The sequence below is a fragment of the Coturnix japonica genome, chromosome Z (assembly GCF_054131305.1).
Source record: "Coturnix japonica strain WE chromosome Z, WE-NBRP24, whole genome shotgun sequence".
Classification (NCBI taxonomy): Eukaryota; Metazoa; Chordata; class Aves; order Galliformes; family Phasianidae; genus Coturnix; species Coturnix japonica.
This window is the reverse complement of record NC_140702.1, coordinates 33,171,483-33,188,222: the sequence shown is the minus strand read 5'-3', so window position 1 is coordinate 33,188,222 and position 16,740 is coordinate 33,171,483. Positions and strand designations below refer to the sequence as shown.

General features: G+C 41.2%; 1 protein-coding gene across 17 annotated transcripts in view; it reads right to left on the bottom strand.

Annotated features, from left to right (window-relative positions):
• Window positions 1-16,740, bottom strand: part of SEMA4D (semaphorin 4D) — an 86,827-nt gene that overhangs the window by 5,041 nt on the left and 65,046 nt on the right. For 4 of the 17 annotated variants that reach the window (XR_014939421.1, XR_014939419.1, XR_014939420.1 and 1 more), the window contains 7 exons: window positions 16,370-16,592; window positions 14,984-15,099; window positions 11,567-11,739; window positions 11,307-11,350; window positions 9,891-10,217; window positions 7,244-7,450; window positions 1,784-1,805 (listed from right to left, as the gene is read on the bottom strand). Coding sequence is in view for 13 of the 17 variants with exons in the window: in XM_032441516.2 (XP_032297407.1) it covers window positions 1,784-1,805; window positions 7,244-7,450; window positions 9,891-10,217; window positions 11,307-11,350; window positions 11,567-11,739; window positions 14,984-15,099; window positions 16,370-16,592 (1,112 nt within the window). In the remaining 4 variants the exon portion in view is untranslated. Of the gene's footprint in view, window positions 1-1,783; window positions 1,806-4,561; window positions 4,826-7,243; window positions 7,451-7,811; window positions 10,218-11,306; window positions 11,351-11,566; window positions 11,740-14,983; window positions 15,100-16,369; window positions 16,593-16,740 lie in introns of those variants that run through there. The other 13 variants (XR_014939418.1, XM_085529000.1, XM_015849344.3 and 10 more) reach the window with 5 other exon arrangements.

Below are 16,740 nucleotides of genomic sequence, written 5' to 3'. Positions count from 1 at the left end.
AAGAGCTGAGTAGAATGGGATAATCACCACCTGCCAGCCACTCCTCCTATAATGCAGCTCAGGGTACTGTTGGCCTTCTGGGCTGCAGGGACACACTGCTCACTCGTGTCTAGATTTTCATATACCAGGAATGGAAAAACACATCTGTTTCTCCCTTAGAGGCTGGGATAAGAACAGCCTTCGAACACCAAGTGAAGGTATCAAAAGAAAGATGGATAAAAAGAAAATAAATAATTATTTCAAGTATGTCTTGAGAATAGAACCTGGTTCAGCAGTCAGATTTTGCTGTTTTGATTTTTTTTATTCCAAAATGATGTGGAATTTTCTTTAGGAAAATATGTGATTCTAGGCCTGCAAACTAGTTAGATTTCAGATTCCCTTGTATTTATTGATTTATTGTCTACCTACATGGCAGCCTTTACATCTATCTGTGCGCTTTCTCAGCATATGTTAGAGTTAGATATAAATCATTTGGAAACAGAACTAGTATCCTACAAACATGGAGAAATAAATTTGTATTAAGCACAAGGATGAATAGCAGAGAATGTGATCTAATTGCAGGGTGGTGGATATAATCTTGGAAGGAAGGAGGGGTGGAGAAAAGGAGGCAGGAAACAAGAAGTGTAGAATGTTCTTTAAACAAAGTAAGTGATATTTTACAGATGACTATACTAGCTCTGTGATTAATTGAAGGTAGGTTCCATGTAACCAAAAACATGGGATACATGAACCATGGACAAATTATTTCAGTACATTAATGGAGTTGGTGCTTGGACAAATGGAAAGAGAAATTAATTACAAGCACAGCACCAGGACAGAAGCAGTGAAATAATAAAAAGCCAGGCTTTGGATTTATTCCTTGATGAGTTGAGAGAACAGCCTGGATGGGAACTGTGGATAGTTGCCATGGCTAAGTCTGTTACTGGGTGAGGACCAGAGAAGAAACCTGCGAAGGTTTCAGAGGTCAGGCTGACTTGGGAGGCACTAGGACTGACTCAACCACAGTGTGAATCAGGAGCTCACTTGAAGCATATCAGTCACTGCTCCATTACAATGATGGATGATTATTACAATAATGAGCCATGAGCTCATCTGTTTAACAGCCGTAATTCAAAACCCTATGACATGACAATAGTGCAGTTTGATACCTAAGTAAGTCCATGAATTTGAAAAACACTGTTCTAGGGCCAGGCAAGGAAATAGTGCATTCAGTGCAGGGTATTCTCTAAATGTACTTCAAGTGCTTTGTGTCACTGCTGACACCAAAGAACCTACTCTGTTTACAGGTGCTGAAGGCAACACATATTATGGAAACAGGACTGAATGCCCACTCTAGTGACACATTTCTCCCAAAAAAGAAAGTTTCCCAATACAAGGAGGGTTGTGGTCTGTGTTGGTTTAGGCTCCCTCCCCTCTCCCCCTCAGTGGACTGCAGTGGCATGGTTGCATCCAGATGTTGCGTGGGCTGAGGCTTTGCCTTAGCTGCATTCAGCCCTGATTCCAGGAGGCCATGCAGTATTTTCCCTATTTTGATTTCCTTTTCAGAACTGCACAACAGAAAAACACACTGAAAAACACAGAGTTACATCTGCAAAATAATGAAGTCACATTTCTCAAATTCAGATTTTCTGCAACTCTGGAGTGAGATAAATTCAGGCTCAAAGATGTAGCAGTTACAGATTTATCTTTTGAAGATAAATGACTGTGAGAATACATTCACTAAGGTAACTCCAATGACATATAGACTTTAAAACAGAAGTAGCTAAAAACATTATCTACTTACATTGCCATCCACCTTAAGAATGCTTGAAAGATTTAAGAAAATACCCATGTTAAAATATAACATACAAGCAGAGTGTTAAACAGCAAACCAGTTTGGATATGTAGACAGGTACACTTAGGCAACAATGAATGATTCTTCACATAGTTAATTTTGAGAAAATTGCTTCATCACAATAAATTCATTCATTACTCCACAGTCTGAACTGTTTTAGATGGGAGATGCCTAACACAGTGCGGCAAAACAAATATGCCCTTTCTCTGTCCAGGCCCTCCATAATGCCCAGTGGTGGTGTGATTGCTCATTTCCCAGGTGGGTGTCATTCTGTCAGTGCAGTGTCTTTGCCCCTTGAGATTTGCTGTGTATCCTATCAGCCATACAGAAAGCTAAAACTTAACCTGCTTCAGCTGCCTGCAGTGTTAAAACTGTGTACCAACCCTCCAACTTTATTCACTGAAGTGTGGGTTTATGTTCCATTTCAGCTTATAATTAAGCAGTAAATTGGGATGTGAGGAATGGAGTACAGCTGTAGATGCAGAGCAGCACGCTGGGGATCCCACTGTGTTGTCCCCAGTATCACATCTGCTGTATCTGCATAAAATCCTAACAGGCGTACAGCTTTTCTTTTATCCTGGAGATACCAGTATAAGTGTTGGTGATTAGGGATTATATGGAGCTGATCGCATAAACTGAGGAGTGGGAGGGAGCTGGGGCCAGGTCAGGTCCTACTGGCAATGCTGAGCCTCACAGAGCTGCCCCGTGGGTCTGGGACACAGAAGGGCTACTCAGAGCAGCTGGCCTAACAGCTGAGCTGCTGCCAGCAAGGGGTAACAGTAGAACCACACCTCCCTAACAGATAGAGAAACCTTTCCAGATAGGGAGATCTTAGCCTTGTGCAGCAGAGCAGGTCCTGTCAGCATGGGCCGGGCTTCAGCAGCTGGTGGTAATATGTGTGGCTGGCACGTGCCTGCAGGGACTGCTTGGCAGGGCAGTAGGAGCTTGTCATACACAGCTGTGATAGAAGCATAGCATCACTACAGTGTCCATCTACAGACATGGGGTGTCTTCCTCCAACTGCTAGCATGTTGGCTCCCCAGAACTTTTCCAAATATCACTTAATATTAAACAAGCAAACAAACAAACAAAAAACCAAAACAATAGAACCTGGATGTAGCACTCAGTAACTAGCCTGCAGCTTGGGTTTGTTTTGAATGCTATGAACCAATCACCTGGATTTTCAGCATACCACAGGAAGCTCATATTCGGATCAGGGATTAAGTTTGAAAGACTCTGTAATGTGGACACAAAAACATTACTTTCAGAGATGAAAGCACAGGAAAGGTAGTTGTGTCCTGAAGCACCGAACAGTTGCAATCCCACGAGGCATGAGCAGGGTCAGGTGGCATTGTCAGTTGGTGCTGAGAGCAGTGCAGCACCCAGCAGGGTTAGCGGTGGAGCTGCAGTGGGAGGGTCACTGAACTGTGACAGGGATCTCTGTAGCACTCTGAAACCAGTTTGTAGTTTTGTTCAGTTAGCTGGGTTAGAATATTAGAAATTATGAAACAGCTTGTGTGGTTTGTCAGCTGGCACTGGTGTAACAGTGCTGCTGGCTGACACGGCTGGACTTGAGGCCACACCAGCGTGCGCACAGCACAGGCACAGCTGCACTACTCAGCTGCAACATGGCTGCAGTACAGCTGTCCCCGCTCCCTAGCACTTTCAGCTGTGCTTTGAGTGGAGCCAGAACACAGCTGTGTGTTTGGAACCCAGGTAACTGCCTCCTGGGAGTAATTAAAGTGAAATGCAAAAAGTAATCTGGGGTCTGGCAATTCTTTTGTTGCACCTTCAGCCTGAGCGTGCTTGTTTTCCCTGCCATGCACACTGCCCCACGTCTTAAAGTTATGACATTATCTTGTAAAACACAGAGGAAAAATTTAGAGAACAGAAATACCTCTGGCAGTAGAATGCCTTTTCAGTCACCTCTCCAGAGCATACAGTGGACAGACCCAGTTGTGGCAGATAAGGAGATGGGCAGCCTTGCTGCCAAGGGTTAAAACAAAACAACAGCTGCAAATCAGCTCCCATCACATCAGCCATCACACTTTCTGCTACATACAGCAATAGACATACCGCAGAAGCAGTCACAGACTCTGCAGTACACATTTATCTGTGTTGCTGAAGCCTCCCAGCAGTCACACACATTACATGCAGGAGGGAGTTGAACACAAAGGCCTGCACCAGTGCCATCTCCCACAAGTTCTCCTGTGCTGGGCTCTCACCCACGCCAGCAGGGGCAGCTGCTGTCCTTGGCCTCAGGAGATTTTATGGCAGAGAACAGTTCATTCAGACAGTACAGATTTTAACTGGAAGCTTCCAACAGTGCAATTTCAGGTGCTTGAGGAGTATCAACCTGCTTTATTTTCTCAGTGCTTCACTGACATGTGGTGCAGTTGGTATAACCTGGAAATGAATGCACCAGGGCACGCACCAAACTGTTTCAGTAGGGCACACACAGGTGTTTCACAATGCATGACAGGCTACAATGTGAATGTGCTTCAAGATGTTTTAATCTTTAAGCTCATCACAACAGCAAAAATTACTGGCAGAACACAATTATCCATTCTAACTAGAATGACTCCCTCATGGGGAAAAATATTTCAATTTCTCTTACACTTTAAGCATTGATAACATTGCCAAAAGTCAAATAAAAAGAGGGTCTCCAGCTGCACCTTGTTGCTCACTGTGTTTCTTAATTCAGCCAGGGGTTTCAGATATGAATGGAAACAAAAATTTCTATGCAATGTAAAATCTGCTGTTGATGCCAGAATTTAAAAATGCTGCATTCACATCATGAAACCTACTGTCACTAATTTCCATTGGCTTGCAGATGTCACTGAGGAGGAGCCACTGGAGGGCTGAAATGCTTCATGTCTGGAACCAGAACTGCCAAGAGCCAGCAAGGGGAGCATGGCCTTATAGAGCCTGTAGGAAGGGTGGGAGAGACTGCCAAAGTGTACAGTGACAGGGCAAGGGGAACAGCTGCACCTGAAAGAGGGGAGATAGATTACATGTTAGGGGGAACCTTTTCTCTCAGAGGGCAATGAGGCACTGGCACAGGCTGCCCCGGCCCTGGAGATACCCCAGGTTGGATGGGGTCCTGAGCAGCCCATGGCAGGAAGCTGGAACTGGGCAGTCCCTTTCAACCCTGGCGCTGCAGGTATTCCTGCATGGACACTGCAATCTACTGTATCAAGATTATATACTCTCAGGGTCTTCAACTTTTAGGCAGTATATAATTGATTCTCAAACCTTAAGTTATTACAAAAGATATAATACCTTTTAAGGCATTAACAGAACACTTAAAAGAGCAATCTTAGCTTCTGAAGTTATCTCCAAGGTGCAGCTTAAATAACAAAGAATGTGGCATTCTGCAGATCTGTCTGAAGGAAAGGTTTTTCTACTAACATGGCTTCAGGTAACGAATATTCACAGTCGGAGCAGGAATAACTGGAATAAACATTACCATCCCATACCTTGCATTTAACTCCATCAGGCTCTGGCAGACTGTTAACACTGACGTGCAGTCAGCCAGTAGCAGCACAACAAAGAAGCTGGTCTTTAAATTGAGACACAGAGCCCTCAGCAAGGTGCTGGCACAGTAACCCGTATGAAGGTAAGGACAAACCCAGGATGGGTCAACAAGAACCACATGGATCAAATTCAGGGGCCACTGCTCTAGTGAAGCCTCACCACTAAATCTCAAAGTCTATTACACTGAAGCAGTGCAGTAGAGCTCGCGTGCTTTAGGGGGACTGGCCTACAGCCAGTGCCAGGCAGACACTTGGCACAGCTTTGGCCCTGCACATGGATAGACATGTGGGTCTATCCTGCATTTGCACTGCAGAAGCATTCCCTGAGGTTGAGCTTGGTCTGCAGCAGTCTTCCCACTGCCCTCCCCTTGCACACCTTCCTGTGCAATTCTAAATGTTCCTGAAGAGAAAAAACTTTCTATGAAACTCTTGTGACACTGACTTGTGAGTACTGCAGCTTCCCCCCATCAGGTGGGAAGCTGTCCTGCACTGCCTGTACACAGCACCACTGCAGGGCACAGCTGCAGTCTGTAGGTGTGTATCACGCACCCACCTCAGTGCCACTGCAGAATGATGACTTCTTTAAAGAAGGATGCCAATTTTGTAGAACCTGTTATCTTCACATACTAGGGTTATTTTAATGAGACCAAAAAGCTACAGAACACGTAAGGAAAGCTTCTAACAACTTGAACAGGATCAGAGTGAACAGTAACTATCTGCAGGGCAGAAACACAACAATATCACAACATCGCTCACTGGTCATCTGCAAATACACTCAAACTGTTGCTCAGCACACTCAGGACATTGTAGAATATCACTTGCCTATGACAAGTCCAAGGATATACTGCACTGGGTAGTGATGTTGCTTGTGTTAATGACATTTGAAACAGAACCAAACTACCAAACTAGCCAGGTTCCACCACACCTGAAGGTGTGAACACAGGTGTGAACATAATCAGCTCACTGCTCCTCCTCTGCCCCAGACACTGCAGTGTTTGCCTAGTTAGCAAATTGCTTAAATCTTTTGCAGTATTTATACCATTATTCTGTGTTCTGTTGTCATAGTGGGTAGTAAGAGGTGTCAGTGTCACCAGCAGCAGTGAAAAAATCACTGCTAACCACATGGACCCTGCTGCTGTTGTTACTAGCCAAGAAAATACAAATCATGCCCTTGGTAAGACCTGCTTTAGTGAAGATGACTGCATTTTGATCCGATTCCATGTAACATTTAACAATCACAGGCACACCAGTAAAAAACAATCCTACTTTCAAATTAACCTCTATTTTTAATGGACTAAAGTTACATTTTAAGACCTGTCTAGATTCATTAAAATCTCACTTAACCAGGCAACTGCTGTCCAAACAAAGACAGATGTTTAATTTCTACAGAAAAAACAGCTTTGACTTGCTCCCATTGATCACAGACAATATATTACTCATAAAATGGAAATTACCATTACTGTACATACTTTATCATCTGAAATAAGTAACAAGGAATACCTGATCAGGTCCAAAATAAGAGCAAAATTCAAATCCAACAGAACAGTATTTTTTTAATTGCATACATCCTAACAGCAAGGATATTTACCTACTACACATCTATATGCATGCAAGCACATCACTCAACTCCAAATGAGCCTTCTGAAGTTAACTGACTTTGCATACTTAAGTAGGCTGCTAAATCAGACAATTCTGCATGTCAGGGTTTGCAATCCCCAATTTGCAGCAAAAGCATTTTCACAATACATCCCCAAATAGTTTTTTTTCTTTCTTTCTTTTTTAGGCATCAAAAAAGAACACACACAGTACATGGCCACATATCCAAACCTTTAGTGAAGAAAATGCTAGTTCATGCAGGGCTCCTCCAACTTACCTGTGGCTAGGCAGAAGAGGTGGAAGGGTCCCCGAGCACTAACATGCTGTGCCTGGTCATTTAGGAAAGGTTGCAACAACATGACCTTTAGAGAGTCTGTGCTAGACCAAACATCAGGCTTGATACTGGTGGGTGAAGGAGGTGGACCACATCCCACACAAGACAAAAAGGAACTACCAGTAGGAGGGAAGGGTATAGGAGATGAGGCTGTGTAACAGAAGAGGACAGAAAAGAAAGAAAAAAAAATGGTACTAAGGAAAACAGTTGCAAGAAATACATCACACACTGAAGAAATAATGCAAAAAGACAAATGAATTTTAGAAGGGTTATAACAGGAAGTATCTCCAGGGGCCTAGGAAAAAACACTTTTCTCCTTCACTCATGTCCTTTTCCATCTGTCCTATCCCCAGAGGGTTACAAACCAAGAAAATAACGCCGAGAAGAGAACCTGCTCCAAACTGGTGAGAGTTTCCTCTTTTCCCCATTAAAGGAAGCCACAAGGAATATTAGCACTCGCAGTATGGAAAGGATTACCATTATGTCAGCTTTCATAAAAGTCAAAGTGAAATACAATTTATTTTAATATTTATTCTGTTATATGTACATAATTAAAAATAGAAAAATAAAACCGAACTGAATCTTATAAAATATAAACTGTTCACACTAAGATGGTCTAAATTAAAGTTTGCATGGAAGTTCAACATAGAAAAGCAGCCTAGGCACACTGCTGTTTACTATTAAAATGCATTCCTAGCTGTATTTACAGAAAGATGCAATGACAGGGACAACTCTTTGTGGGACTGTACCACACAAAATACTTTTAGAGACAAATAGTGCAGCTGTGAACCAGGCTTAGAACAAATGCACATTTTCACTTTTGCAGACATGATTCAAACGAACAGTTCAAATTACGGATTGTTTGAGGAGCTCCAGTTTCAGTCTCCAGTTATGTAAGAGATTAGAAGATGTCATCCAGAAAGGGTGACACTGCAAAGACTTGTCACAAGAAGAGAAGTTACTTCTGAATCGGAAAAAAACACATCCCCAAATATTTCTTATCAGGCTGTATCCTAACAGTCCATTCCAGATGAGTTACTGCAGGGAATTCTCAGTTCCTTTTTTGCTTTCACAGTGCAAAAAACTTCACTCAGTGTCACTGCGAAGTGACAGCTGCTTGTCTGTACTGATTCATTAAAAAAAAAAAAATCACAAGGAAGTGGAAAAATCCAACAGTGTACAGAAAAAAAACAACAAGAAAAAACCCAACAGGTGACTATGTCCAGCTTGGTTAAGGAAAATAAAATGTTTCTAAATCTATCATTTATTCTTTCCCCTTCTTACTCCAGTCCACAAGTTTTATACTGATACCGTTACCTACATTTCTAGAAAGCAGCGAGAAAAAAAGCCTTTAAACAAGATTGTCCCTGAGAATCTTACACAAATCAAGCCAACTATATATCCCCATATTCTTTAAAATCTAAGATACTTAAAATGCAGTTAAAGTAATTAACTTTAACCAACTAAAGAGATCTAGCGTGCCAAAACACAAAGTATCATATGAAAAATAATCACTAGAAGCAAAGAAAAAAATGTCCCAATTTGGACAATAGTCTATAATTTACCAATCTGATAAACTAAACTTAATTTCCAATTTGGAATTCAAATTAAACTAAACTTTTTTTAATGACAGCTAAAAGATTTGCAGACTGCAGTACTTTTTAAAGCCAGCTGTATTAGTTACTTTTATCCTAAGGAAGAAAAGGGCCAAACAGGAGCGGGAAACTGTTCACCAGATTTAAGTACTCCATGTGTGCGTAAGAACTGGGAATAAACAATCTGAAACTGTACATTTAAAGAAAACTGATAGAACAATACAAGATGCTATGGTCTGCAGATGAGAACACTGCTTCTGTTTCTGGTGAGATCTGAATGCGAATTGGCTTGCTGTGTAGCTGAAGCACATAAAGCTTGCCTATGGCTCAGTGGTCACAAGCATGCTCTCGGCACTCAAAAACAGCCATAGTACCATGGTTAATTTCCAACAACAATGGTTGTGTCCTTCAGTCTCCCTCCACATCTGAGTCAGCAAACTTGAGATCACACTTCACATCAAAAGGTTTGTCCTTTGCCTCCCGGGGCACCTGCACATCCCTGGCCTGAAGCTGTCCATTCCCACAGTCTGGCTCCGTCTCATAGCCGGTGTCATGTGCTGGCTTTGGCTGCTCCCCACTCTGGTGGCTGATGCTGCCTTGCTCCACAAGGGTTTCTTTAACGCTCTGTTCACAATCAGAAAAATCTGACTTTGTTTTTTTCTTGCCAAGCAACATGATTGATCGAAATTTCAAGCACTGCCCTGGCAAATACCCTTTGTAACAATTGTAGGAAAGCAGGCACAAGAAGAGAATAAAAAAGAAGAGGAATAGGAACATCAACAGGAAGTTATCATTTGACTTCAGAAACATTGTCTTTTCTGGGACTGTGTCCGGAAGTGAATTGAAAAGCTCTATTTTGGAGGTTGCGCTTGTTAGGACAGGGCCAATAGGTTTTGTTATCCTCGCAGTTGTTACTGGTACAATCTGAGTGGTTGAGGGTTGAGCAGTAGAGCCCTCAGTTGATATCGCGGACACTTCTGGTATATCACCATTACCTTCTATTGGTGCAGCTGCCACCACTGGGCTTGCTGTAGTATGCTGGACTTTCTTCAGTTCCAAAACATGCTTAGCCAGCACCTGAGAGAATTTCTTATTCTTCACTTTTTCTTCTGACAGACACTGGTAAACCCCACTGTCTCCCTCTGATAAATTAAAGATGAGTAGCGCCTTTTCCAGTAGACGGTATTTGGGACTCTCCACTCTCAGTATGTCATCTCTGAACTTCCAAACTACCTGTGCCAGGTTGGACTTTTGAGAACACTTGAGCTCTGCTGTGCTCCCGTGCTTGAACGTATGCTGTAGTGAATTCTCTTTTACTTTATCTGGAACACCAAAATAAATGTGCAGAGTATCAGCAATGATTCCTGTCTGATCTAATCTATGCAGTTTCATGAGACGGTGCTAGTCATAACCGAAATGCACACTTCTGTGTTAAGAGTATCTCAAGACCAAGATAACGGCATGCAAATCTGTGAAATACTAAAATACAGGTGTGTACAGGACATCAAAACAACAAGATCAAACACCTCAAATTCCAAAACAGCTTCCACTTCTAGAAAAGTAGGGGGAGACTTTGTCGATCCAAACTGGGTGTGCCTCTGATGTAAGTTACCATTTGAATCAAGATGTTCAACTTTGTATAACTGTAAAACCAGTTAGTATATTTTAAATAACCACAAAATGTTCAAGAAGAAATTTAATTTTAAGAAATTTAAGTACCAGTACTTAAATTAACCTCTCTTCTGAGAACACTGCATACCCACAATACGATATGATAAATGAGCGATATAACTAACTAGTCAAACTCTCATGGTGGCCCTCACTGTGTTTAGGTAAGAACTGAAAACAGAATAAAGCCACATACTGTTTACTGCAGTACAAATCTTCTTTAGCACTAGCCTTCTATAGGATCTCCATAATCTGATGGCAGCAACACACATGAGAAAAGAAAAGGCCTGCAGTTGCTTGTCTTAAAATACACTGAAGGGTACTTCAGCTGCTCTCTATGACGTACTGAGTCTCCCTCCCCTCTCATAATAAAAGCAGCTTTTTTCAGGATCATTTCATCTGATCCAGCAACAACAATCAAGCACTTAAGACTACAGTCGAATGCCAAATGTTACTTTATCAGAGACAGAAACCTCTGTACCAGAGGTACTTATGGTAGATGGTACTTTCATTCATGAGGTGCTGTTGAGGTACCCCATTCATTTCAGAAGTCTGTGTAATGCACAATGAAATGCACATAAATACAAAGATTTTAAGAGAAGATGAAGGCTGTATGGATGCTCAAATATGAAAAAGAAACTCATACATATTTTAATATAAGTGAAAATCTAGATAATCACAAGCACAAGTCTTTCCTATTCCACCTGGATAAGTTAAGTAGCTCTTCACAGAATGTAACTCACCAGAACAAGAAGATGCATCTCCACCTATGTTCTGAATCCAATTCCTGTAAAAGAGTGTGACAGCTTCAAATGTTATTCCCATTCTCCAGCGTAAAAAAAAATAAAAATCTAAATAGCACAAGCTGACATTTTTTATGTAGGCAATTCATGGATAGAAAGAAGTATGTGTTTGAAAACATTAAGTTAAAAAAGCTACCTTGGTAAGATAAAGTAAGACTGATACAAAACCAATTGCAACTATAGTCAAAGGCTGCCATTACCTTTCAGTTTCACTTTCTTGAAAAATATTAACACAAGAACCCTCAAGAGGTTTCCAAGCACAGTAAGGATCCCTTGCTAAAACACAGTCGAAACAAGTAGTGTACATGTCACAAAATGCCACAGGAGATTGAACCACACCAGAATTTGAACCAGCATAGAGGTATCTTCTGCTCTAGAAACAAACAAAACAACAAAAAACATCTCAAATAAACAAGACTATGCAACCAATCACATTTATGAAGCAACTGAAAAATTATCAAAAGAGGTGCACACATACTTGTATGTTTGTAAAAAACTTTTAAAAAATATTTAGCTACACTTGAAGTGGAAATAAGTCAAAAGAACAAAAACTTAAGATCAATACACTTCATAAGAAAAGAAAGTAACTCCCTAACTGTGGCTCTTACATGTCTTTTTTCTTCATAAATATGAATTCAATGATAGACTTCATGCAATGAAAGACAAGCACATGCTAATGACAAAAGGCAGTGGATACATCCAGGTCTGAGAAGGGGAGGTTTTCTACACTGCTCCTACATCTGTTAATCCAAAGCAACTCCTTGCCTACTAGTCAGGTCCCTGCAGCCCCAGTGTCAGCCTTGCATTTGAATCTTCTAGTTGCTTACCTGCAGTTAGTTCCTTGAATGCTCTGCAAGAAAGAACTGTGAATAGCATTCAAAGGAATGAATGTTGGCATAACACTTAGCAAAAGGGGATATAAAGAGAACAACTCTTTCACCTACTGTTCCTGGAGATCTGTAACAACTCTCACTTTATGCACAACAGGAAAAATGTCATACTCATTCTGATCATCCTTGTCATAAAAGAATGAAACAGATGAGTGAAATAGGCAAATATACAACTTCAGGAAAGCTGATGACTAAAGGTACACTGCAAATTTACTCACCACTATACAAAGCCTCAGGAAATAGGTCTGCCCTCCAAAAAAACACCATAAGCAATCTACCATCTAGTATTTCTCAGACACTGTGCACACAAAGCCATACAGTATGCTCCACCTTGGCAACAGATTTACTTCCTCCTGTGTATACCAAACGTGTAGGCACTTTACAGCAGTTGTCATGGCAAAGAAGTCATATCTAAGCACCGAGTGGTTTTTTCTGTATTGATTTTCAGTATGTAGACCTGAAATTCTGCACTGATTTTTAGTATGTAGAAATGGCATTTGGGGGAAGCCTTTTTGACTCTGACAGGATGAACACTGTCATAGAGTCATGGACAAGTATCCAGAAAAACATCCTAGTAAAGCAAGATTCTTCTTAACATTAATAGTCATGGTGAAGACTCGTTCTTGACATCAAGAACAACTTCAAGATACACAAACAAAAACACTTAAGGCTGAATTTAGATTTGGAGGCTTACTGTCATGTTTTTATTTAACTATATGAAGAGGAACTATCATGAGGACTCAAAAGAGGGGAGTCTCTAATGCAATGAACACAAGAGCACATGCTTTTGAGTAAATGAATGCTTCACTGTGACAAACAGAAGCGCCTAGAGGAAGACTAAGCAAAAAACTACTTTAGATCCCTCATATGTGTGAATTTCAAGGAAAAACCTAACAAAAGACAAAACTGGGTCAAAAAAGAAATGCACGCTACTGGAAGATGGCACTTTCAAAGAGAACTAAACTTCAGAGACACACAATCAAATGCAGTCTTTCATACTAACATTTAACTTAACATTAGTCTGTGCTGGAGCATCCACATAATAAATTCACATGTATGGCTTTCTAGGAAAAGCTTCCCCTGGTTCACTGCAGTCTGTATAACTTTCTAGCATTCTGTGGACTAACATAAAAGCCAAGAGGGCAACACTGCACAAGCGTATTGGTGCCTTGACATGGTTCCCAGCTGGTACATTCAGGGAGTTCAGTAAACAAGTGGAGAAATGAGCAGACCATTGCAAAAATCCAAACATGTTTCAGCCAAACAGGAGTTAAAGGATCAGCTGTAGGCTCATGTTACTGACTACAACCCTCTGAGCAAGGTGAAGGTATATGAGGCTCTGAGGCCCATCGTCAAAAGTAGGAACTACTGCTCTCCTATTGTTAATCAGTTACTTCGGGATGCCACTACACATATCAAATCACAGCTGTATGAATGACTTGCTCTGGGTGTCCCTTCTAGAGCAGGGGTTGGAGCAGATGGACCTACAGCTATCTGCCAACCTTAACTATTCCGTAATTCTGCACCTGGGCCAGTGTGAATCACACAGAAAATCAATAGATTCCACTCAAATCCATTAAAAAGGCAGCTTTTAATCACACTGGCTTTGACTTGTCTGTCAAGAGTATGCTCTATTTTCACAATACTTCTTTCTGTTATAAGGACTACTACAGATGCAAGATGAGCTGGAAAGAATTTTAGCATAAAGCTCTTTTCCATGGAATTGATCATGTTAGAATAGCTGCTCTTAAGATATCTTGGCAGTATTCCTAAATCCCTTACATCAGAGCGCTTACTGATTACTGGGCACTTGCTGAGTGTCAGTAAGATTATCAGACACTTTTAAACAGTCGTTCTTTCCTCAAGAAGCACAGAAATTCACCAGTTGAAGGGTTTGACAAGCTACCGCTTATGGTAATAATTTTGTAGACATTCATGGATCTGCATGTCAGGGCCAGAAGACTAGCATACAAAATATACAAAATGATTATTCTTCCACTGTTGAAAAAACACTCAATAATTAAACCTGGTGATTATTTAATAATGCAAAACATCCCTGTGTTTGGAGCCTGTAGCAAAGCTTGTGTCTTCCAGATGTGGCTGAAGCCCCTATCTGGCTGGCAGGACCTCACCAGTAATCTTTTTCAGAGCTTTACACCAGTCGCAGCAACAACATGCTTAGTATTCCTAATAAATCTATCAGACAAAACTAGCCTGGTAAATCTGGGAAAGCAAAAAATCAATTAAGTACAGACTATTCAGTCTGTTAGAAAAGACTTTCTCCACTAATGTCTGCTTCCTCAGAAAAAATGTTATCATTCCTATATTTATTTCCTGGTGGATTTTTCCTGGCCTCAGCGGGTCAGGATTTTTATGCTACTCCTAACCTCAAAATCTGTATCTCTGAATACATTACAGCTTTTAGCTCCTGTACAACCACAGTGAGACTGCACACCTCTGTTCCCATTCCACCACCACACACACTCTCCCCAGATCAAGACAATCTCAAAAGCTTGACACCTGTAAAACATAACAGAAGTTATTAGGGAAAATACTGATACTACTGCAGAAACTATAGCTACAGATTTCCACTATCTGTATTGCTTCATTGTGTTCTTTTTACAAGATGGTAGGTAAGTTTTATAGAACAAGAAAAACAGAAGAAACAAACAAAAAAAAAAAAAAAAAAAAAAGGATTAGTGATGCTGTGATTCTTGTAGCACCTACTTTTTTGGATGAAAGTAAGAGTGTTTGGACTGGCTCAAAGTTTGGGAAAAGCTGTGTTTCTTCAATAATATGCATTCCATTTTCATAGCTGATAGCTTTGTGCAGGGCCCCTTGATCTGCAATAACACAGAAATGTATTTAAGTGAGATTCTTAAAATAAAAAGGCAAGTAAAAATGCACACTTGTACAATTTGCTTCATTTATCCAGCTGAGACTTCACACCAGCCTGTGCCAATGGTAAACATTATACGTGCCACTGCAAGGAGTTCTGGAAAAGGCCTTCTGAAATGAAGAATGGCTTTCAGGGATTATTTTGTGAATGTTTCTGCAGTTTGCAGAACGGCTTAGGTTGGATGGTATCTTAAAGATCATCCAGTTCCAACCCCCTGCCATAGACAGGCCTGGAACCCACTAGATCAGTCTGCTCCTGCCCAGGGTGCCATCACACCTGACCCTGAATGCTTCCAGGGATGGGGCACTGACAATTCCTCTGGGCAGCCTGTGTCAGTGCCTCACTGCCCTCTGAGTAAAAGATTTCTGAGTAACATCTGACATACAATCTCCCCCTTTTGAGTTCAAATCCTATCCTCCTCATCCTATCACTTTTAGATCATGCAAAAAGTTGGTCACCCTCCTGCTTGTAAGCTCCCTTTTAGTACAAGCTCAACTTCCTCAACTTTTCTTCATAGGAGAAGTGCTCCAGCCCTTTAAGCATCTTCATGGCCCTTCTCTGGACCTGCTGATATAGTTTCACATCTTCCCTGTACTGGGGCCCCCTTACTTGGGCACTGTACTATAAATGGGACCTCAGGAGGGCACAGTAGAGAGAGGCAACCATCCTCAACTCTCAACCCACTGGCCACCCCTCTTTCAATGCAACCTGGGATACTATTGGCCTTCCAGGCTGCAAGAACACACTGCAACAGATCCCCAAGTTCTTCTCTGCAGGGATGCTTTCCATGAGTTTTCCCAGTCTGCACACATACCTGGGACTGCCTCGACCCAATTGCAGTATCTTGCATTTGGCTCTGTTAAACCTCATTAGATTCTCATCTGCCCACTTTCCAAGCCTACTCAGGTACCTGTAGATGGCATCCCTCCACTTCTATTGTGTCAACTGCCTCACTCGGCTTGGTGTCATCAGCAAATTTGCTGAAGGGTACACTGTCAATGTTGTTGATTAAGGGTTTTGGTTTTTTTTTCTGATCTCCTCCTGCAAAAGCCCCTCAAAGCAAGCAAGGTTCTCCATGTACATATTGTGGCTCCCTGTTTTTCTATGAAAATATCACATGCTGCAAAAATACTGTAAATATTTTGAGTTTCCATTAGAGCACATTGCCTGAAGAATAAGTACCATTATTAAAAAGAATGTTATGCAGAACTTACCTGTACTGATGAACATAACATCATATATTGTACCATTGAGTGCTCTGACTCTGTCTACTACAATCTGGGTATATTTCACATCTCGTTTTACAAGGCGGGGTCTGTCTCCCACTGGAGTTACTGAATCATCCATTAGTGGATGGTCTTTAACAAACTGCAATGTTTTGTCTGGTAAGTTCAGAGAAGTCATGTAGTTCAAGGCTCTGGCTTCACTGTTTATACACTATTATTTAAAAACAAAAGAAAGAAATCATATAGAGAAAAGCAAATTATATCCTAGCAGCAGGTACATGCATTTTCTTCGGCACATAAAGACATAACTATACATTATACTCATCCAAGCCTAGAAGGCACTCAAGTATCGCAGCACC